A 23,265-nucleotide genomic window follows, 5' to 3' on the forward strand; every position below is an offset into this window, starting at 1 on the left:
TAAAAAATTCTAAAAGCGTAGAAGTGTTTCTATTGGTCCATAGACCCCAAATATACAAAAAAAAAGAGATGACCTGCTAATACACATAGACCTGTTTTTGTGTATAATCTGTGTATCACCACAGCGCCCCCTATAGCCAGCAAGTGGTATAGCAGGACCTCATGAATATTCACACATGTGTATGATTCTAAGCTTCTGATTGGCTGTCTGCCGGAAGGTCCTGTGTATTCGTACAATGTCCTTGTAATTCAGGTTTCTGTAAATAGGTGTGTGTAGCATAGATTTGCAGGGCTAATTGAGTGCTACATCTGGTCTGTTTCCGGTAGGTGTGGTGAACCAGGTAAGGCACTTATATACAACTATATTACATTTATTTTGTCCCTTTAGCAACTAGGAAAAACATGCAAATATTATTGAGGTTTGAAGGTGTAAAATAGACAAAAAGCCAGAGAAGCACGTGGCTACTTAGCAAGTAAACAGTTTAGCTCATTTCTCCAATGCTCTGCTGTCCATTGAAAAGTTTGGACTTGATTCTTGAGACTCAGTGAAAACTCAGTAAAATTAGCACAATCTCTGCAATTAGTAATGTTTAAAGATGCTTATGAGCCTCCACAGTGTTCCAGTTTGTCAATGATGTTAGAACTAGTATTAGTATTAGTATTAGTATTATTGAAATATGGTGACAAAAGCTTACAGTTGTACAATGTGTGCATGTGTTTTGACGTTTTCGTATTTAATAATGCAGCTACATTCGCTATAAATAGGTTTTACATGTATTTTATAGTGCAATTAACAATTACAATTATCAAATAAAGGACTAGTTGACTTTTAAAAAAAATTGTCAACTAATTTTTATAATAAATTAGTCACGATTATTTGACTAATAGTTACAGCCCTATTACTGATGTATACGATACAATTTCCACCTTTGTTATCTCAATTCTCAATTTCTCATTCATTGCCCTCATTCAAAACCATTAAATCATTTTTGATGCGTCACATCATATAGTCATCATGTGCTAAGTGATTAACTTTGCAGGAGATGGCATCAACAAGGTCACGGAGACCTAAAAGGAACCCTATACAAGAAGCTACCTATTTTTCATCCTTGGGAAAAGACAAGAATGACTTTGACATAAAATACATAAATTCTTTTAAAGGTAAGTTGCCTTTTTTTTTTTAATCAAAGTTTCTTTTGTAGCAAAACTTAAAACCCCACTGTGTTATTACAAACAAAAGGATCAATGATGATGTGGAAATGATTGAGGTGTTTATTTGTCTAGATTTCTACAAAAAATACACAAAAATAGTCCCTTGATTAATTCATACAAATAACTTGATAGCTCTGCTATTAGTAATAAGATAAATATCTGTTTGACACAGCTCTACTTTGTAAAATTATTGTTCAAACGTATTGGCTTAACTGCTAACTCCTGTCGCATAATTGCATATCTTTTTAACTTTGTGCATGCCCTTATTTGTATTTGTATTTATTCAGTGTGTTTATGTTGCACTTTTTCACCGTATCAAGTTCCTAGTTTGTGAACTGTGTTCACAGACTATGGCAATAAAAGTCTTCTGATTCTGATTCTGATTCTGATTCTGTGTGTCTTTAGGTCGAGGTGTGTTCAGCTGCCGGGACTTTCAAAAAGGAGATTTTCTTATTGAATACAGAGGGGAAGTCATAACAAAAAAGGAACAAGAATGCAGGTCGAAAGTGTATCATAAAGCACTCAAGGTTTTCATGTTTGATTTCCATTTTAATGGAAATCAGTTTTGGTATGTATCTAATTTAAGGTGTCTTCTCTAAATTTGTTTCTATTCCTGTAAATACTAACTCTCCAACTTCACTGTTATTAAAAGTAGTTGTAATTGTGGAATGTAGTTATAAAATAGTGTTGAGCTTTTTACTGTTTGATGAATATTTTAAACTGTAGATGCAGATTCTTCAATCATGCTAAAACTACATGTGCCCAATTCTCTGCCTTTACACAAAATGATTGTTATTGTTATTTTTTTTGTATTTCAGTGTCGATGCTTCCAGAGAAGATGGTTCTCTAGGGAGACTCGTTAATGATGACCATCTGAATCCAAATAGCAAAATGAAAATAATACGAGTGGACAGAAGGCCCCATTTGTGTTTGTTTGCACTCAAGGACATTAGTCCAGGAGAAGAAATCACGTATAACTACGGTGATTCTGATTGGCCATGGAGAAGCAAGGTATTTGTCCATGCTTGTATTTACACAGATCAGTTGACGGAGTAGCATTCTATACCAATCTGTAACTTAGCACTGCAGGTGTGAGCACTGTGCGGATTTGTTCAGTGTGGTTCTGCAAATAGATTAGTTCTTTAACACCAACAGTTGGAGTATGTGTGGAGCCTGCACACATGGACACAGGACAGCCACAGAAAATGTTCTCATCTTTCTTAACAGGAGTACCTACCTACTGACCAATTTGAACTAAAGTTTTGTTTTGCAAACCCACAAAGAATTATCCTACATCACTCAGCAGTTACATTTTATATTGAGTCAGAAAACAACATTTCCCACACCAAACCCTCAGACTGTTTGGTGTGAAGTTCACACACAGCAAGCAGCCGTTCCTGCACCATTCCTGTTCAAGCTGTATATGAATGAGGCCTGACAACAGTTCATGGAGGGAGATTACAGCAGTCATGATAAAATTTTACTAGATAGAATCTTTTATTTGTGCTATAATAGGAATGCTTGCTTTGTAATTATGATCATTGGAAACAAGTGAACACATTTGTTTTACGTTTACATGGAGACAAGTTGCCTTTAATTGCTTGTCTATGTGATTATATTGTTGACTTACAACATCTGCAAATACAACCTCCCTTTAAGTAAGATATATATATATATATATATATATATATATATATATATATATATATATATATATATATATATATATATATATATATATATATATATAAATATTTGGTTGATGATAGTTTTTTTAAAACGAAGAAACACTTAATTATCAACTCACATTTATGATTGTCCTTTCCCTGCTAGATTTCCAAAGAGATACCTGACCAGCCTTCTAAAGTGGCCATGTGCAGTTCCCTCAGTGACAGCACTGACCAGGTAAATGGATTTCTATTAACTTGATTTTGAAATTATCAAGTCATTCAATTATAATTCAGTAGTATGTAGAGTTACAAACACATGTCCTGTGTAACAGTCAACTGGACAGGTGCTGACATTAGAAGGACTGTGAGCTTTGTACTGAGATATAGTATATTCAGTTGTATGTAGACGTACACACACATGTCCTGTGTAACAGTCAACTGGACAGGTGCTGACATTAGAAGGACTGTGAGCTTTGTACTGAGATATAGTATATTCAGTTGTATGTAGACGTACACACACATGTCCTGTGTAACAGTCAACTGGACAGGTGCTGACATTAGAAGGACTGTGAGCTTTGCACAGTAAACCAAAATCACACTCAGTGATTGTCTTTGTCCATTAGATGCCCCAAGAGATACTTGTCCAGCCTTCTGAAGTGGCCATGTGCAGTTCCCTCAGTGACAACACTGACCAGGTAAATTATTCTCCAGTACATTTATCATTTTATAGTCAAAAACTGACATACATTCAGCTGTATGTAGACTTACACACACATGTCCTGTGTAACAGTCAACTGGACAAGTGCTGACATTAGAAGGACTGTGAGCTTTGTACTGAGATATAGTATATTCAGTTGTATGTAGACGTACACACACATGTCCTGTGTAACAGTCAACCGGACAGGTGCTGACATTAGAAGGACTGTGAGCTTTGTACTGAGATATAGTATATTCAGTTGTATGTAGACGTACACACACATGTCCTGTGTAACAGTCAACCGGACAGGTGCTGACATTAGAAGGACTGTGAGCTTTGTACTGAGATATAGTATATTCAGTTGTATGTAGACGTACACACACATGTCCTGTGTAACAGTCAACCGGACAGGTGCTGACATTAGAAGGACTGTGAGCTTTGTACTGAGATATAGTATATTCAGTTGTATGTAGACGTACACACACATGTCCTGTGTAACAGTCAACTGGACAGGTGCTGACATTAGAAGGACTGTGAGCTTTGTACTGAGATATAGTATATTCAGTTGTATGTAGACGTACACACACATGTCCTGTGTAACAGTCAACTGGACAGGTGCTGACATTAGGAGGACTGTGAGCTTTGCACAGTAAACCAAAATCACACTCAGTGATTGTCTTTGTCCATTAGATGCCCCAAGAGATACTAGTCCAGCCTTCTGAAGTGGCCATGTGCAGTTCCCTCAGTGACAACACTGACCAGGTAAATGATTTCTCAGTAACTTGATCATTTGAATTAGTCAAAGTCATTACATTATAATTCAGCATGTATGTAGACGTTACAAACACATGTCCTGTGTAACAGTCAACTGGACAGGTGCTGACATTAGAAGGACTGTGAGCTTTGTACTGAGATATAGTATATTCAGTTGTATGTAGACGTACACACACATGTCCTGTGTAACAGTCAACCGGACAGGTGCTGACATTAGAAGGACTGTGAGCTTTGTACTGAGATATAGTATATTCAGTTGTATGTAGACGTACACACACATGTCCTGTGTAACAGTCAACTGGACAGGTGCTGACATTAGAAGGACTGTGAGCTTTGTACTGAGATATAGTATATTCAGTTGTATGTAGACGTACACACACATGTCCTGTGTAACAGTCAACTGGACAGGTGCTGACATTAGGAGGACTGTGAGCTTTGCACAGTAAACCAAAATCACACTCAGTGATTGTTTTTGTCCAGATGCCCAAAGAGATACTTGTCCAGCCTTCTGAAGTGGCCATGTGCATTTCCTTCAGTGACAACACTGACCAGGTAAATGGATTTCTATTAACTTGATTTTGAAATTATCAAGTCATTCAATTATAATTCAGCAGTATGTAGAGTTACAAACACATGTCCTGTGTAACAGTCAACTGGACAGGTGCTGACATTAGAAGGAATGTGAGCTTTGTACTGAGATATAGTATATTCAGTTGTATGTAGACGTACACACACACATGTCCTGTGTAACAGTCAACTGGACAGGTGCTGACATTAGGAGGACTGTGAGCTTTGCACAGTAAACCAAAATCACACTCAGTGATTGTCTTTGTCCAGATACCCAAAGAGATACTTGACCAGCTTTCTGAAATGGCCATGTGCAGTTTACTCAGTGACAACATTGACCAGGTAAATGGATTATATGGACTTGATTTTGAAATGATCAAGTCATTCAAATATAATTCAGCAGTATGTAGAGTTACAAACATGTTTAACAGTCAAATGGACAGGTCCTCACATTAGGAGGATTGTGAGCTTTGTATTTCTAGGTTATTTTCAGCAGTTTGTAGATAGACTAGTTCTGTATAATGCTAACTGGACAGATAACAGCATTAGGGGGATTGTGGGTTTTGTTTTTTGAAACATAAACTCACATTCATCAATGTCCTAGGAGCCTGCTGATGTTACTATGTGTTGTTCATTCCTGGATATCATTGATAAGGTAAATTAATCTCCAATGACTCAACTATGTTGAATACAGAAACTCAGATGAAAACTTCAGGGTATTCCTCAACTGGACAAGTACAAACATTCTGTACAAAAAGATCTAAATGCTATTATCGATATGCACAAAATTAAAGCAACAAATAAATATTCAAATATTTAGTTTGTTCATAATAAATCAAAAAAAATTATAGAATTTTTAAACCTTGTGCCAAAGTAGCAATTCTGCACCAAGTCATTTCAGGCTCTCTGTCTTCAGATTTCAGGTTGTCTGTTTCTGATAAATTTACGAAGCTTGAAAACTCAACTCTGTATCAGCGATTTTATAGAATAATACAGTTTGGAATAAATATCAGTTTGGATTCTCTATATTTACAGAATTGTATTTCAACTGAAAAAGGGTTAATTAAGGGGGGAAATTATTTTTTATTTAGTTTTTTCAGGTGCCCTGGCATGTCAGTCATTCATATATATATATGTATATATATATATATATATATATATATATTTTTTTTTTTTTACAAACTTAGAAAATGTCTTTTCAATTTTCACTTTACATTCAAATAGTAGCAGAATACATACCAAATACACACATTTTGACATTGTAAGCATAATAAATATTGGGGTTTTGAATTCCAAATGTCAGAATAAAATAATGTGATCATATAATTGCACTTTTTGGTCAACAGAACTGTGAACATGACCTGGTCCCTGGCGAGATGTCAAGTTTCGAAAAATGTGCTTTTTGTGGAGGACCATTTGCACCTCTGAGATGGGTTGGAGAGAGATGTATAGGTGAGTTTGGTCCTAATCATTTGAACATGAAATCACAGGAACACTCCCAATAGTTGTAATCTGACTATATTTTTGTAACATTTGGTTTGGTATTGAGTTTGGTAGGCTAATTTCAAGTAGCCACCTTGAAACTGTGCAGATTCTGTAGTCAGTGCAACATCAAATTTTTAGAATTTGCAACATCCATATTTAAGACTGATGTATATATATATATGTATGTACATAGGTATACATGGCTTGCTGACTGCAGTTTACATGGTTGGTGGTGACATGCAACTAAAAAGGAGTAATTATCTGTCCCTTCTGCACTTTACTTCCTTTTTTATTGTTTCTGCCTAAATGCTAGATTATGTGGCAGCTTTTTCTAATAATACTGCAATACATGTTATAATGCTTTTTTTTTTGCACATATGTTGTATGGGTTTCAAAGTGTGTCTGATTGATGCTTTGAGAGACTGGATTTAACCAAATGTTAAAGCTTGGTGAACAAATTGTTTGTCAATTAATAATCAATTTAATCAAATGTACTGGTTGTGAAGTACATATACTGACATTGTTAAATAATTTAAATATCTCTGTCTAGTTTGCTGCCAGTCGTGGCACAAAAACTGTTATCTTAAACATATGAAGAACATCACTGAACCTCTCTCAATGGTAAGTGTATTAGCTTTAATTTTCTCAGTAATATACTTTCTAAAAATACAAAATATTATTTTTTATTATTAGGCCTCTGAAGAACATAGTTCAAGTCAGGTGACATCATCAGACGTGGAATATGTGCCTGATTCCCACAGTAATTCAAATAACGCATGTGAAGACAGATCAGAGCGTTTCAAAAATCATCACAACCATTTGGAAGTACAAAATTTTGAGGTGTTCACAAGTAAGTCTGCTTCAAAACAGACAAGGCACTACCAAGAAAATCTCTTGGATGAAGAGAAAGAATCAGGTCCTAAAGCTGCAGAATTATTACTGGAAGACACAGTCAACACAAATCGGCTTCAATTATCAGGAGTTCAGGCAAATGCTGGGAACGATACTGATGGTGAGGGCAAGCAGTTCTTGAACACATCCTCCTCTCTCAGAAATAAAACATTTTGCTACATTTGTGAAAAACCACAGACAAGGTTTGCACGTCACTTAAAAACTCATGTGAAGACAAATGCTGATGTTGCTCGAATTTTGATTCTTCCAAAAAAGTCTAAAGAGCGCATGAAAATGCTTAATAAGCTACGCAACAAGGGAAACTACAACCACAACACAGAGGTTTTATCAAGTGGAGATGGACTGCTAAAACCTAGACGCACATCTAAGAAAAAATATAATCCTAAAGACTATGTGCACTGCATGTACTGCCAGGCCCTATACCTCCGAAGAGATCTGTGGCGACATGTTCGAAAATGTTCTTCAAAACCAGTTGAAGCCAATTCAGAGATTGGAAGAACTAAGATCTTGTCTTTGGCCACTATGTTTGACTCAGCCTTGTGTCAACAGGTGTCACCAGGTGTTTGGAAGCTGTTAACTGCGATGAAAAATGATGAGATAACTGCTACAGTGCGCAGTGACTTCTATATTCTTCAGCTGGCTCAATCATTTTTTAACAAACATGGACAAAAGCCCACCAAATATGAGTACATTCGACAGAAACTCAGAGAAATTGGAAGACTTCTGTTGACGCTTCGGAAGGACTTCTCAATATATACTCTTGAGGATGCTGTAAGACCTGCAAATTTTCAAATGGTTATTCAAGCTGTCAAGAAAGTGTCTGGGTTTGATGAAGAAAAGCACTGCTACCAAACTCCAAGCCTTGCACTGAAGTTGGGTCACTCGTTGCAGAAGATAAGTGACATTATACACTGCAGAGCTCTAATGGCAGAAGACTCTGAGCTGGTAAAGTCCACTCAGACTTTCAAAACCCTGTATTCTACGAAGTGGGCTGAAATTGTTTCACACACAGCTTTAACCACCTTGAATGAGAGACACTTTAACAAGCCTTGCACACTGTCTTTCACAGAAGATGTGCAACGTCTTCACAAACATCTCGAAAAAACTGCAGAAGAAGCATTTAAAAACTTGGATAAAACGTCATCACCACAATCATATGGTGAACTGTGCAAAGCAACTATGGCAAACATCATACTATTCAACCGGTGTCGTGGAGGAGAAGTTTCCAAAATGAAACTAAAAGGCTTTCTTGAGAGGAACACCACTGCCTTACATGAAGATGTGGCTGTTGGACTCACAAAATTTGAACTCAAACTTTGTAACCACTTTAGTCGAGTGGAAATAAGGGGTAAAAGAGGACGAAAGGTTGCTGTTCTGCTACCACCAGACATGGTTAATGCTCTAACACACCTAATAAATAAAAGAAAAGACTGTGGCGTTCCAGAGGATAACCCATTTCTCTTTGGAAGACCGCAGTGTCTTACTCCGTACAGAGGACCGGACTGTCTAAGACTTTATGCAAGTGAATGTGGGGCAAAGAACCCTCAACTCCTCAGGTCAACACAGTTGCGCAAACACGTCGCAACTTTATCCCAGGTCCTTAATCTCCGAAATAACGAGTTGGACCAAGTGGCAGACTTCCTTGGCCATGATATTCAGGTCCACAGGGAGTTTTACCGACTACCAGAGGCTACCACACAGTTGGCCAAAATATCAAAACTGCTGCTGGCTATGGAGAAAGGGTCTTTGGGAAATCTGCAAGGGAAAACACTTGAGGAAATTGAAATCGAAGGTATTGTCTTTTAAAGTTCCAAAGATTACAACACTTTTCAACAAATACGTGATGTAGCAAAATGGTACTGTGTGTAGGTAATCTATAGCATTTCATCTCCATAACTGAGGTAATAATTTATTTTGTCAGATAACCTAGTGTTGACTGATGTTGAGCAAAGTGAGGAGAGTGATGGTGAGGTCGAGGAAGAAAATCTGCCCACAGATTCACAGATTGCCAGTGGTCAGTACAGTGTCATTTTTGAGTAAGAAGTGTGTATTTGTAAAATCACATGATCAGTGTGAAAACTTTTTTTTACAGATTCTGCAGGGATGAGCATCATTAGGCAACCTGTTGAGAAACCTCCATGCACATCTTTATCATCAGAAGGTTAGGCTTCTAACAGTGTGACAGTTTGATGTATTTCAAGCTAACTGTAATTTTACTGTGAAGAAATTTATTGTGGAAGAATAATGAAGGTCTCTCATTATTCCTTCACAGGAGAACGGCAAGAGACTGTTGTTCTCTTCTACAGAATTGTACAGTAGATTTCAGTCCAAATACAGTCTTATGTTTTTGACATCTGGCTGTGAATCCTTTAATGGCTGAACTTGCTTTTGGTACATTTGGCTTGCAGCGCTAGACAAGTTACTACAGCAGTGCTGCGTTAAATTATGTGAATATTGTAATGATCATATCATGTCTAACTTAAAGGCCGGCTTGTTTTGAATAAATTAGAATGTTAAAATTTTCAGGATACTGAAAATAAGTCAGAAAATGTTGCAGAAAAATCCATTCACAAAAAATGTAGCTTTTTTGTTTTGTTTTCTCCCTACTTGAGTTTACTTTTTCAAAATTTCAAATGGCATCATAACTGACTCTGTAGTACATATGTTCCTCTTTTTTGTGTTTTTAATGAGCTATCATGAACTTTTTTCTGCAGACAAGGAAAGACCTAGGCCACATGTTGAACCTCTGTCCATACTGCCACAAGGTAATCCCTCAAACTGAGTCTTTCAGGCTGTTATCTGTGATTGATGGCATGTTTTTTAGGTTTTTGTTAAAATGACTTGCAGATAAACACTTGAGCAAATCAGGGGCATTACTTATTGTAAGATGGTGGAGCATCAAAACAGAAGGAGTTAAGAGATGAACATACGGCACAGTCCGATTTAAGTAGTTTCAGGGAAGAGAATTCCAGTTTAAAACAAATTTGATAGCATGTAGGTTTACAAATGGCATATGTGATGTGTTCATAATGACTTTTACTTTTCTCATTTAGTTATCGATGCCAACCAAACAGACACATCTCAAGGTAAATGGACAATAGAAAGGTTTTCACCTCAGCAGCCTCTTCTGAAATGATTTTAAGTTAGTCAAGCTGAAGATAAAATGAATGATGATACACCTGTCGCTTCTCCCATCAATAATCATCTTAATTATTTGGTCCCAGTGACAATAGTTTTGTTGCTGTTGTTGTTTAATCTTCAAATTGTGATCCTTCTCTTTTATTTTCTGCCTGTTTTGCAGCAGTAATTAAAAATGCAAATGGAAAGGCCAAAGATCCCAGAAGAAAAGCAAAAGTGATGAAACAATCAAGTAAATGTCGCAAAACAGTCCCTGGTCTCAGTGAAAAACGTCAGTATTAAGAGTATCAGAGTGCAACAAGAGTTGAATTATAGTTCATATTTTTTCTTAATGTTCCATTTTTTATTCCATTGTTTTGTAGTTTCTTTGGAAAATGCAAGAAGGGTTCAGAAACGACAGTGGTCTCCCAAGGAGGTTGAAGCTATGATGAGACATTTTGAAGAACATATCAGAAAAGGAAAACTGGCTACTATGATTGAATGCGAACAGTGCAAGACAGCAGAACATCCCACACTGACTGATCGCTCTCTTCAAAATATCAGCGACTTTGTCAGGAATCGGGGTATAACTCTGAAAAGAAAGGGATTAGTCGACTAATCGTGACTAATTGATTAGAAAAATTAGTCAACACATTTTTTAAATAGTTGACTAATCTTTTTTTTTTTTTTACTGTTATTGTTAAATGCCCTACACACTCTAAAGTACATGTAATTTTATTTTTTTTTTTTTATAGCAAAGGCAGCTGCATTATTAAAGAAAAACACAAACTGCTAATTTGCACAGATTTTACGTTTATTTGGCTAAAAAAAACACATTTAAAAAGCTCTCAATTCACAAGAGAAATAACTGTTTGACTAGTCAATCAATCGAAATAATAAACGCTGACTAGTGGCTACTAAAATAATTGTTGTCAGCCCTGGTTAGAAATGCAATATTATGGGCAATTGTTGGAGCACAATTGTTTGTGTTAAGACTTTACTCCTGCAAGGATCTCTTTGTTTCAAAGAAGATTCAGTTCATGTCATTGAATAAATTCAACTTGTTCATGAATGTGTAATCATTCCTTATTTTGGCTTTAAAAGGTCACACTTTACCAACATACATCTTTACAAACACCATTTTGTATCTCAGTAGCCTAATACTTTAGTAAAGGCACTCTATATTCATTTGTGTGTTATGTTCCATTTATTCATGTATGACCCTTTAATTCACCTAAATAGCATATTTGTGTGTTGTTTAGCCATGGTCCTTCTAAATCAAGTTCGTCCTGTCAATTACGATTTGAGTCATGGGCGGAGCTAAGTACCAAATTAACTTTTGTCCTCTTAATACATCACTATGTCAGGTTATTATACTATGACTTCTGTACTGTGTATTCAGATTTTGAAGTGAGATTTGAGTTGTGTAGCTCAACTAGAATTTTTTGACGTTTACTACATCTTTGTAGCACAAGTGGAAAGGGGTGTCCTCCTAGTGTTGCAAAAAACGGGTTTGAAAAAAATGTCCTTTTAATTCACATAAACAAGTAGGGGTGTGTGTGTGTGTGTGTGTGTGTGTGTGCGTGCGTGTGTGCGTGCGTGTGGGGGAGACGTCCCGTCGGAGGGGTTGGGTGGGGAAAGTCTTAGGTCTTGTCCCAATTCGCTGCCATTCGCATACCTTTCTAAGTAAGTTACGTACGTTAGGTAAGTTATATAAGTTACGTAATTTACGTAAGTTATTTTTAATTATTTATTGTAGAACGTGAAAAATCAAGGTGTAGTCGTTGCAGCCCTTTATTTTTCTTTAGATTGAATGGAGTAAGGAATTAACATTTCCCTTTGACTATCAATAGGCAAAATAGATTATAGCTACTTTATATATATGCGTGCGTGGGTGGGGGTGTGTGTGTGTGGGGGGGTGTGGGGGTGTGTGTGGGTGTGTGGGGGTGTGTGTGGGTGTGTGTGTGTGGGGTGTGTGTGTGGGGGGGGGTGTGGGGGGGGGGGACACAGCTATTTGGTATTTGAGCCAGATTAAATCTGATCTTTTGCTAAACCCCTTTAATACCACTAGAGGGCGTGGATACAAAACAAAACAAAGGGATGAATGATGAGAACCATAAACCTACAAAAAAAAATGTAAAAAAAATAAAAATAAAAATAAAAAACAAAATCCAAATAAATGAATAAAATAAAATAGATAAAATAAAATAATATAAAATCAGACCGGAGCACAAGGGGGGCAGAAGGATAGAGCGCACTTTGCGCACACGTGCACACCGCACCCCCGGCACACATTTGTAGTTTTAATGTCTTTGCTTCTGGGGCACGTTCGACACCTCTTCCTCTTCGCCGGTACAGGCGCGTGTCGCGATTTCGGACGCGGGTACGTCCCGGGTTCGTCCTCTCCGTCCTCCTCCTCCTCCTCCTCCTCCTCTCCGTCCTGCTCATCTCCGTCGCCGTGGTCCCGGGTTCTTCTTCCTCCTCCTCCTCCTCCTCCTCCTCCGCCGCCGCGGCCCCTCTCCCCTCTGCCCGCACTCCTCCTGATTACGCTGGGACCCACGAGCGCCCTGCCCAGCTGCTCCAAGAACAGTCTGCGTCTGTTGCGTTTCCCGGGCATCCACGTCGGGTTCAGCTCTCTCCAGAGAACGAACGCGTTGTACGCGGACACGTCGATCATGTTGTGAAAGATGACCATGGGCCAGCGGCAGGTTTTTCTCCTGCAGCTGTACGTACCTGTGACTTTATCCAGGTTGTCCACTCCTCCCTTGGTACGATTGTAATGGAGCACAGCAGCAGGTTTGTGTTGTTGTTGTTGTTGTTCTTGTTCGTCACTAATACTACGGTCTCTTTCTCGGCTTCGTCCTCCTCTTCCTCCTCTTCCTCCTCTTCCTCCTCTTCCTCCTCCTCCTCCTCTTCCTCCTCCTCCCGCTCCCTCTCTCGCTTCTTCTCCCGGCTCTCCGCGCAGGTGCTGCGGCGCCGTGGTGAGGATCAGCACGTTCCTGGTCTTTTTGGCCAGATAGGAGATTAGGGCGACCGAGGGGCCTCCCCCCTCCCCGGTGGCGAACGCGAACGAGAAGGATCCGACCCGTCTGCCGTTCCCCCGGGTAGTAGGCGGGCAGGCCAGTTCGCGCGGGACCTCCGTCCTGTTGGCGCGCAGCGTACCTAATAGGGTGAGTCCCCTCTCGAAGAACAGCCTCCGGGCGAGCTCGAACGAGGTGAAAAAGTTGTCGCACGTCACGGTGCGGCCCGGTCCCAGTCCCTCGGTGAGGTCCAGCGCGACTCGCGTGGCCAGGTTCTTCTCCGCGGGCGCTCCTTGTCGAGGTTTACCGGTGTACACCTGCATTTTCCACGCGTAACTGGACCGCGCGTCGCACACGGCCCACAGCTTGATGCCGTATTTTGCGGGTTTGGAGGGCATGTACTGGCGGAAGGGGCAACGGCCTGGAATGTATTTATTTAAAAAAAAAAAAAAAAAAAAAAATGACTATTATTATTATTATTATTATTATTATTATTATTATTATTATTATTATTATTATTATTATTATTATTAGGGGTGGAAAGCTGCTAACTGGTCCTTTGGCACAATCTTTCTCTCTCTCTCTGTCTCTCTCTCTGTCTCTCTCTCTCTCTCTCTCTCTCTCTCTCTCTCTCTCTCTCTGTGTGTGTGTGTGTGTGTGTGTGGGGGGGTGTGTGGGTGTGTGTGTGTGTGTGTGTGTCCTCTCTCTCTCTGTGTGTGTCTCCTCTTTCTGTCTCAGATAGAGAGAAGAGAGACAGGTGCCTTTCCTCTTCCTCACGCTCTCACACCACCTCCTTTTTTTTTAATTGATTGATTGATTTATTGATTGATTTATTGATTGATTTATTGATTACCTTTAAAGGCAACCAGCCTCTCGTCCACGGTGACCTCCGGTCCGGGATCGTACAGGAGCGGCAGCCGCTGGCACCAAGCGTCCCACAGTTTCCTGACGGGTGCCAGTTTGTCTCCGTAAGACGAAGAAGAAGAAGAAGAAGAAGACAATGCCGCGCGTCTCGCCTCTCTGGTCTCGCGATCGTCGAAGCGCAGGACGCTGGAGTAGGATCTGAAGGTCTTCAGAGGCATGGTGGCGCGGAATACGGCGCGCCCGCTCTCCGCGTCCCAGAGACTTTCACACGCCTCACCCCTCGACCTGTAGACTCCGGCCAGGATCAGCAGCCCCACGTAGGCGCGTAACTCGGTGCGATCCACGGGCTTCCACCGGCTTCTCACCGGCTCTGCTCTGCCCTCTCCTCCCCCTCCTTCTCCTCCTCCTCCGCCGCCGCCGCCTTCTTCGCCTCCCTCGCCCTGTTCACCCTCTGCGTCTCGCCCCCGACGCCTCCGCGTCGTCCTCCTGACCCCTTCCAGGTTGGTCATCTCGATCACTATGTCCTCTAGCTCGGGGGTGAAGTACGCCAGGAAAGTGGATAACACGTCCCTGGAGGCCTCGCGGGCCGCGGCGGTCGGTCCGCCTCGCGGGACTCGTTCTGAGGCCGCGATCGACTGAGGGCCCCTGAGCGACGTCCGCGGAGGCGGCTTCGAGCTCCACGTGATGTCCCCGTGTTTTGAAAACATTTGTACTTCTTCATCTTCTTCTTCTTCTTCATCACCTTCTTCTTCTCCTTCATCATCTTCATCTTCTCCTTCATCATCTTCTCCATCATCTTCATCTTCTCCTTCATCATCTTCTCCTTCATCATCTTCTCCATCATCTTCATCTTCTCCTCCTTCATCTTCATCTTCTCCTCCTTCATCTTCATCACGCCACTGCTTGTGATAATTGTGGTCATCTTCAGGAGAATGACGACGAAGACGGCGATCATCACCGCCATCATCTTCATCATCATCTTCATCATCATCATCATCGTCGTCATCTTCATCACCGTCATCTTCATCACCGTCATCTTCATCACCGTCATCTTCATCACGGCGCTGCTTGTGATAATTGTGGTCTAAGCCACGATGGTCATCTTCAGGAGAATGAGGACGAAGACGACGACGACGAGGAGGTTTTTTGTGTGTTGGCGGCACGGTGACTGAGTGCCATCACTCATGCCTCACAGCAGAAGGTTTGGTTCGATCTCCGGGTCGCCCAGGCCTTTCTGTGTGGAGTTTTTCATGTTTCTCCTCGTGTCTGGATGGGTTTCCTCCGGGTACTCGGGTTTCCCCCATCAACCAAAGGTGTGCGTGGGGGGTGTGTGTGTGGGGGGGTGTGTGTGTGTGTGTGTGTGTGGGGTGGGTGGGGGTGTGTGTGTAGGTGTGCGTGGGGGGGGTGTAGGGGGGTGTGTGTGGGGGGGGGGGTGGGTGTGTGTGTGTGTGTGCAAAAAAAAAAACTAAACTAAAAGCAAAGAAGAAAAAAAATTGCAAAGTTGAATGAAATCAGAAGGTGACGGCTTCAAACCGGATAGTGTTAATAATCTTTCACCAAACACAGTTACCTCCGTCACTTTGGATAACGAGTTTGTTTGTTTTTGTTTTTTATTTTTTTTATTTTTATTTATTTATTTATTTATTTATTTTCCCTCAGATCTCCTCTCTCCAGCTACCACTATAACCGGTAACTTGTCACCGGACAGCACGAACTCCCTGGAGTGGATAAAGATTATTCTAATCATTTACAATTGTATCACCAAACTGAAGTAAGATAAAATATAAACATAGTAAGAATGTCGGTATTTTACGATTTACAATCCTACACATTATTTAATTTTGTACATTTTAAAGTTGAATAAAATCTCTTTATGTATGTACAGTTTGTTTTTTTTTTTGTTTTTTTGTTTAAATTTATTTTACAAATCGTTAATACGCACGTTTACGGATCAGAAAAGGGAGTCATTCCCATACCGGGAGTCGAACCTGGGGTGCCTGGATGAAAGCCAGGAATCTTAACCGCTAGACCATATGGGACACTACTGTGACTCGCCAGACCGTACTGTTTTAGACGGAAGTCTATAGTATGAGCACGTTTATTGCCCAGCCCTATAAGATGATGGGGTAACTGGGTCAGGGACAAGGGACATAACCTTGTGAAAAACACACAGGTGTCTGCAGAGCCCCCCATTCAATTCAATTCAATTCATTTATTTTTGTAACGCCCAAAATCACAACAGTTGTCTCGAAGGGCGTTCATGTTTTGGTTGATGGGGGAAACCGGAGTACCCGGAGGAAACCCATCCAGACACGAGGAGAAACATGAAAAACTCCACACAGAAAGGCCTGGGCGACCCGGGGATCAACCAAACCTTCTGCTGTGAGACATGAGCCACTCAGCCACCGAGATATACACACAAAAACAAAACAACAGGAAAAATCAGACAAAACAAGAAAAATCGGCCAAGCGAGGAGGAGGAAGAGCAGATGAGGAGGAGGAGAGCTGGGCGAGGAGGAGGGCCAGGCGGGGAGGAGGAGAGGGTCCAGCTGTCATCGGGGCATCTGAAAGAGTTACACTCCACAGGGGGAGTGGGACAGGGGACAACATGTGAATAGCATTGCTGATGAGAAAATAGGACAAAGCAGAGGATAGTGCTCAGGTTGCCATACTTCCCCCAGCTAGTTACTCCTACTGCAGCCTGTCTTATCCCGGGTTTTAATGTCCCTAACTCCCTCACTATGTAACCTGGTCTATACCGAAGAGGAAGGTTTTAAGCCTGGTCTTAAATACAGAGACTGTGGGGGCCTGTTTAATATCAGCAGGGAGTTGATTCCATAGCACAGGAGCTTGGTAACTGAATGCTCTCCCTCCCACTGTACTTTTGGACACTCTAGGAACTACTAATAGTCCTGCATTCTGAGAGCGGAGTGCTCTGTTTGGCTGGTACGGGACAATAGCATCTTGCAGATAGGATGGGGCCATACCGTTTAGGGCTTTGTATGTCAGGAGGAGGACTTTGAATTTGATTCTAAGCTCGACAGGAAGCCAGTGCAGATATTTTAGTACAGGACTGATGTGGTCTCTTCTTTTAGTTCCTGTTAGGACTCTGGCCGCTGCATTTTGGACCAACTGGAGGCTCCTTATAGTACTTTATAGTACTTTATAGTACTTTGGGGGCAGGCGGCGAGCAGGGAATTACAGTAATCAAGTCTAGAAGTAACAAATGCATGGATGAGTTTTTCATAATCGTTTTAATATTTCGCAGGTGAAAGTATGCGGTTTTACAAGCTAGGTTTATATGGGCTGTGAATGAGAGATTTTGATCAAATAGGACTCCAAGACTTTTTACAGTAGGGCTAGAAGCTATACTCACATTGTCCAGTGAGATTATCTGGTCCGACAGAGAATCTCTTTGACCTTTGGGACCAACGACAGTGACCTCTGTTTTTTCAGGATTTAAGAGCAGGTAATTCAAGGTCATCCAGGTTTTGATGTCCTTCACACAGGCACTGAGTTTATCTATTTGATCAGTCTGGTTTGGTTTCATTGATAAGTACAGCTGAGTGTCATCAGCGTAGCAGTGAAAATTAATGCCATGTTTTCTGATAATGTTCCCCAATGGCAACATATACAGAGTAAATAGGATTGGACCAAGCACAGATCCTTGTGGAACACCACAGGCTACTTTAGAACAGGGAGAGGTGCTCTGGTTTATACTAACAAACTGGTACCTATCTGATAGATAGGATTTAAACCATTTGAGGGCGGTCCCTCTGATTCCAATGTCACATTCTAACCTCTGCAGTAGAATGTTGTGATCAATGGTGTCAAACGCTGCACTGAGGTCCAGTAGGACCAGGACTGAAGCCAGCCCGTTATCAGCAGCTAGTAGTAAATCATTTGTTACTTTAAGCAGTGCAGTCTCTGTGCTGTGGTTTTATTTTTCAAATATATTATTGTCCTGCAGGTGGCGGCAGAGCTGTTTCACCACCACTTGTTCTAGAATTTTTGAGAGGAGGGGAAGATTAGAGATAGGTCTGTAGTTGACTAGTTCATCAGGATTTAGGTTAGTTTTTTTCAAAAGGGGTTTAATCACAGCATACTTAAAGGACTGAGGAACGTAGCCATTTTCTAACGACATATTTATTATGTTATGGATGGAATCTATTATTAGGGGGAGGGCTTCTTTGAGGAGTCTGATTGGAATAGGGTCGAGCAAACAGGTTGATGGTTTGCTCGACCCTTTGCTCAACCCATCGAGAGCAGATTTTAAGGTGAGCATTGTTCTGTCAACCAATTGATCAGTGACAATTGGATTAAAATTATTTTCATTGTCACATGACATATCTTTCAGTAATGGCTCAATAATTTCTTTAAAATCTGTAACCGATTTATCTGATAATGTTCTTTTCATTATAGTTTTTTTCTGTGGGGCTGGATAGTCTTTTAGTATAAATTGAAAGGTAATTAAGAAATGGTCAGAGAGTATAGGGTTTTGAGGAAGGACAATTAGATCATTAATCTCAATACCGTAGATTAGAACGAGATCTAGAGTGTGATTGTGACAGTGAGTCGGCTTATTCACACTCTGGGTGAAACCGATCCCATCCAGGAGTGCACCAAAAGCATCACTGAGGCAATCACTGCCGTTATCTACATGTATGTTGAAATCTCCATCTATAACAATCCTTTCCCAATTCAAAACTAAACTTGAGATGAAATCAGAAAACTCTGTCAGGAAGTCGGCATATGGACCAGGAGGTCGATAAATTATTATAAATATAACAGCTTTTTGCTTTTTCCAATTGGGACATGTAATGGAGAGTGCGAGGCTTTCAAAGGAGAGGTAAGTATAGTTGGGTTTGGGCTGAGAATTAGACTAGAATGAGAGATGACGGCCACACCACCACCTCCACCTGTGCTCCGGGCACTCTGAAAGTTCATGTGACTCGATGGTGTAGATTTGTTTAGTCTAACATAATCATTTTCCCGAAGCCATGTTTCAGTTAGGGCTAACAGATCAATATTAAGGTCGCAGCTTCCTTGTCAGAGTTTAGGGGAGTTTTATCTGTGCTTTCAGACTTATTTCAGATTTGGACTGAGGGCCCCTTGTAGTCTTGTTAAAAATCTGGTTTAGGTCTGATGGCAGCACTAAGGAAGTCAAGTATGAATATAGGGAGACTTGCCTTTAGCTCGCACTGCACAACGGACAGATTTTTATACAGAGCTTTTCCACTTTCAAGTCACTCAAAGCGTTTTACAGCAAGGAACCACTCACACATTCACACACACGTTCATACACCAGTGTACACAGACTTTCACTTGGTCGATACCAATTCCAGGATTGTGGCTTAAAGTACCTGCCCCGATATCAAGCAGTGACTGAAAACAGCATTTATTTTACTTAAAACAAAAATAAAATGAGACAGACTTGATTCATATGTGTTATGTGGCTGTTATATATGTATCAATAAAATGAAAACCTTTCTGGGCCAACTGTGACCAGTGAATAGTCTTATATATATTATTATTATATAGTTTTATTTATACAAACAGGATATTGACTGAACCGATATTTGGGAGCCGATATCTGATCCAGCTCATTAGTATCGGACCTGATATCTGATTCTAGTCCCGTATTGTATCAGTACATCCCTCGTATCTGCTGCTTGTGTCACTCACTCAGAGCATTGCTGAGGCTGACCAATAGGAGGCGTGAGTGTAAAAAAGTATCTTTGTTTGAGCTTAAAGCAGCAGATCAAGAGAAAGTTCTGCTTCTGAATTCCATATTTACAGTAATGAGCAGGTAACGTGTTGATACTGTCAGTGTTTGCAGATGTAACTCATTTTGAAGCCCATTATATTAGTCCAGAGATTTTGCGATAAACGATAATAATGAAACTACTGCCACCGATACAAAAACAATAATGGAGGATAATCCCAGTAAAACATTTTTAAACAGACGGAGATGGAATGTAACAAAGTACAAGTAGTAATGTACTATACTTGAGTAAAGTACAGATACCTAAAAATTCCACTTAAGCAAACTGCTACATTTGAGAGCAAAGTAAAAAGTACCCACAAAGTAAATTATCTCTGTACTTTTTACTTTTCAGTCCTGTTCAAAAATGTCGTGAAGTTGAAAATACTTTTCATATGATTTGAGGGGTTATTTATCCCTTAAGAAAAAATATATTTTTTCTAAGATATATTTCATAGAGACTAGTTTCTTCGTCTCCTTCAGCCCTCTAGTTCCTTTGGTTATTCTCATTCATTATTTACAGGCACTGGTTGAGTTACCAAACAAACGCAGTAAACCTAGTCTCATGTACTTCCTCTTTCCTTTCAAAATAAAAGTCCTTGCTCTTTTTTTCTAGGAGCGGTGAGGACTACACAGCCCCAAAGTCGTCATACCAAGAAATCTAAAAAACTTTTACTGTTTACTCACTGAAACCGCTCACGCTCTCATTTCGTTCAAGAGTTTTTAAGCTTTTACCGAGAAATAAAGTGTTATTTTTGCCTTTTATTTATTCATACATAAATGGTTGTCATGGTTTTGTACCGTTTCAATTGTCATGTAAAGTCCCAAACTATTCAAATTAAGCCATTTCCAGAATATTAACCTAACTGCTGGTGATATAAAACATATTGCAGTGCTACTATCGAAATCATCTCTATTGTTTTGATTTGGACAGATTATTTTTTAAATCATTGCATTGTTGAAACTGAACCATATAGTGTTGAAATCTTTTATTTTTTCATTTTTAGTTCCAGGGATTTATTTGGTTTTATTTGTTTATGAATAAATATCTATTGAACCCATTATAGCTTTTTTTTATTCAGAGGTGAGTATTAATGGCTTATGTTTGCTCTACTGTAACTTTAAACTTCTCAAGTCTAATTTTGTTATAAGCACATAAATTATAACACATACTTTGAAGTCAGGGCCACTCACCTTATTTCAGTGAACCATGAATTGCCTAGAATGTTCCGTAGTATAGCATTAAACATGTCTATCAACAGATCAGATCTGTGTTTTAAAGATATTTTTAAGCAATGAAAACAAATGCATCTTTGTGCTCCTTTAAAATTATTTGAACTTTTGACTTTTTTATCTCTTCTTTTCATCATGAATTTCACTTGATACTCTCAGATCAGGACTTCTTCCATCCATCCATCCATTTTCTTCCGCTTATCCGGGGCTGGGTCGCGGGGGCAGCAGTCTAAGCAGGGACTCCCAGACTTCCCTCACCCCGGACACGTCCTCCAGCTCCTCCGGTGGGACCCCAAGGCGTTTCCAAGCAAGCCGAGAGACATAGTCCCTCCAGCATGTCCTGCGTCTTCCCCGGGGCCTCCTCCCAGTGGGACATGCCCAGAACACCTCCCTAGGGAGGTGTCCAGGAGGCATCCTGACTCTACTCTGAGCTACTCCCGTGTGACTGAGCTCCTCACCCTATCCCTAAGGGTGCGCCCGGCCACTCTGCGGAGGAAACTCATTTCAGCCGCTTGTATCCGCGATCTTGTCCTTTCGGTCATTACCCAGAGCTCATGACCATTGGTGAGGGTAGGAACGTAGATTGACCGGTAAATCGAGAGCTTTGCCTTTGGGCTCAGCTCCTTCTTCACCAGAACGGACCGATACAGCGACCGCATCACTGCAGACGCTGCACCGATCCGCCTGTCAATCTCATGCTCCATCCTTCCCTCACTCGTGAACAAGACCCCGAGATACTTGAACTCCTCCACTTGGGGCAGAGACTCACCACCCACCCGGAGAGAGCAAACCACCTTTTTCCGGTCGAGAACCATGGCCTCGGATTTGGAGGAGCTGATTCTCATCCCAGCCGCTTCACACTCGGCTGCAAACCGCCCCAGTGCCTGCTGCAGGTCCTGGCTCGAAGAAGCCATCAGGACAACATCATCTGCAAACAGCAGAGATGAAATCCTGTGGTTCCCAAACCAGGCCCCCTTCGGCCCCTGGCTGCGCCTAGAAATTCTGTCCATAAATATAATGAACAGAACCGGTGACAAAGGGCAGCCCTGGCGGAGTCCAACATGCACCGGGAACAGGTCTGACTTACTGCCGGCAATGCGAACACAGCTCCTGCTCCGGTCATACAGGGACCGGAGCAAAGAGCCCCGGACCCCATACTCCCAGAGCACCCCCCAAAGGACACCACGAGGGACACGGTCGAATGCCTTCTCCAGATCCACAAAACACATGTGGACTGGTTGGGCATACTCCCATGAGCCCTCGAGGACCCGATGGAGAGTATAGAGCTGGTCCAGTGTTCCACGACCAGGACGAAAACCACACTGCTCCTCCTGAATCCGAGGTTCGACTATCGGTCGGATTCTCTTCCAGTACCCTGGAGTAGACCTTACCGGGAAGGCTGAGGAGTGTGATTCCCCTGTAATTGGAACACACCCTCCGGTCCCCCTTCTTATACAGAGGGACCACCACCCCGGTCTGCCATTCCACATGTACTGTCCCCGACCGCCACGCAATGTTGCAGAGACGTGTCAGCCAAGACAGTCCCACAACATCCAGAGACTTGAGGTACTCAGGACGGATCTCGTCCACCCCCGGAGCCTTGCCACCGAGGAGCTTGCCAACCACCTCAGTGACTTCAGCCAGGGTGATGGACGAGTCCGCCTCTGGGTCCCCAGTTTCTGCTTCCTCCTCGGAAGACGTGACAGTGGGATTGAGGAGATCCTCAAAGTATTCCTTCCACCGCCCGACAACATCCCCAGTCGAAGTCAGCAGCTCTCCACCCGCACTGTAAACAGTGTTGGTGAAGCACTGCTTCCCCCTCCTGAGGCGTCGGACGGTTTGCCAGAATCTCTTTGAGGCAGTCCGATAGTCCTCCTCCATGGCCTCCCCAAACTCCTCCCAACCCCGAGTTTTTGCCTCTGTGACTGCCCGATCGGTACTCATCAGCTGC

The 23,265-nt window shown here is 41.4% G+C and overlaps 3 protein-coding genes, 1 long non-coding RNA gene and 1 other non-coding gene across 5 annotated transcripts; 3 read left to right on the forward strand and 2 right to left on the reverse strand.

Annotated features, from left to right (window-relative positions):
• The first annotated feature begins 1,042 nt into the window (after positions 1-1,042).
• LOC129456396 (histone-lysine N-methyltransferase set-1-like) lies at positions 1,043-4,217 on the forward strand. Its single transcript, XM_055223123.1, has 6 exons — positions 1,043-1,160; positions 1,617-1,779; positions 2,030-2,222; positions 3,045-3,116; positions 3,505-3,576; positions 4,194-4,217. Exons 1-6 carry the CDS (start codon positions 1,043-1,045, stop codon positions 4,215-4,217), a joined length of 642 nt encoding a protein of 213 aa, XP_055079098.1.
• A 1,304-nt stretch (positions 4,218-5,521) lies between these two features.
• LOC129456374 (uncharacterized) lies at positions 5,522-6,998 on the forward strand. The gene is made up of 3 exons (XR_008648729.1): positions 5,522-5,574; positions 6,266-6,371; positions 6,955-6,998. It is a non-coding gene; the product is annotated as an uncharacterized LOC129456374 (long non-coding RNA).
• A 2,036-nt stretch (positions 6,999-9,034) lies between these two features.
• LOC129456373 (uncharacterized) lies at positions 9,035-11,095 on the forward strand. Its single transcript, XM_055222871.1, has 7 exons — positions 9,035-9,108; positions 9,238-9,330; positions 9,409-9,477; positions 10,031-10,081; positions 10,370-10,402; positions 10,618-10,725; positions 10,817-11,095. Exons 1-7 carry the CDS (start codon positions 9,048-9,050, stop codon positions 11,050-11,052), a joined length of 651 nt encoding a protein of 216 aa, XP_055078846.1. The 5' UTR covers positions 9,035-9,047; the 3' UTR covers positions 11,053-11,095.
• Positions 11,096-12,259: 1,164 nt separating this feature from the next.
• LOC117373615 (piggyBac transposable element-derived protein 4-like) lies at positions 12,260-15,024 on the reverse strand. The gene is made up of 5 exons (XM_055223124.1): positions 14,809-15,024; positions 14,307-14,664; positions 13,403-13,874; positions 12,969-13,264; positions 12,260-12,276 (listed from the first exon to the last, which is right to left on the reverse strand). The coding sequence occupies exons 1-5, from the start codon at positions 15,022-15,024 to the stop codon at positions 12,260-12,262; spliced, it is 1,359 nt and encodes a 452-aa protein (XP_055079099.1).
• Positions 15,025-16,284: 1,260 nt separating this feature from the next.
• Positions 16,285-16,356, reverse strand: trnae-uuc (transfer RNA glutamic acid (anticodon UUC)). Its single transcript has one exon. It is a non-coding gene; the product is annotated as a tRNA-Glu (tRNA).
• Positions 16,357-23,265: the final 6,909 nt, after the last annotated feature.

This window comes from Periophthalmus magnuspinnatus, chromosome 7 (assembly GCF_009829125.3).
Source record: "Periophthalmus magnuspinnatus isolate fPerMag1 chromosome 7, fPerMag1.2.pri, whole genome shotgun sequence".
Lineage (NCBI taxonomy): Eukaryota > Metazoa > Chordata > Actinopteri > Gobiiformes > Gobiidae > Periophthalmus > Periophthalmus magnuspinnatus.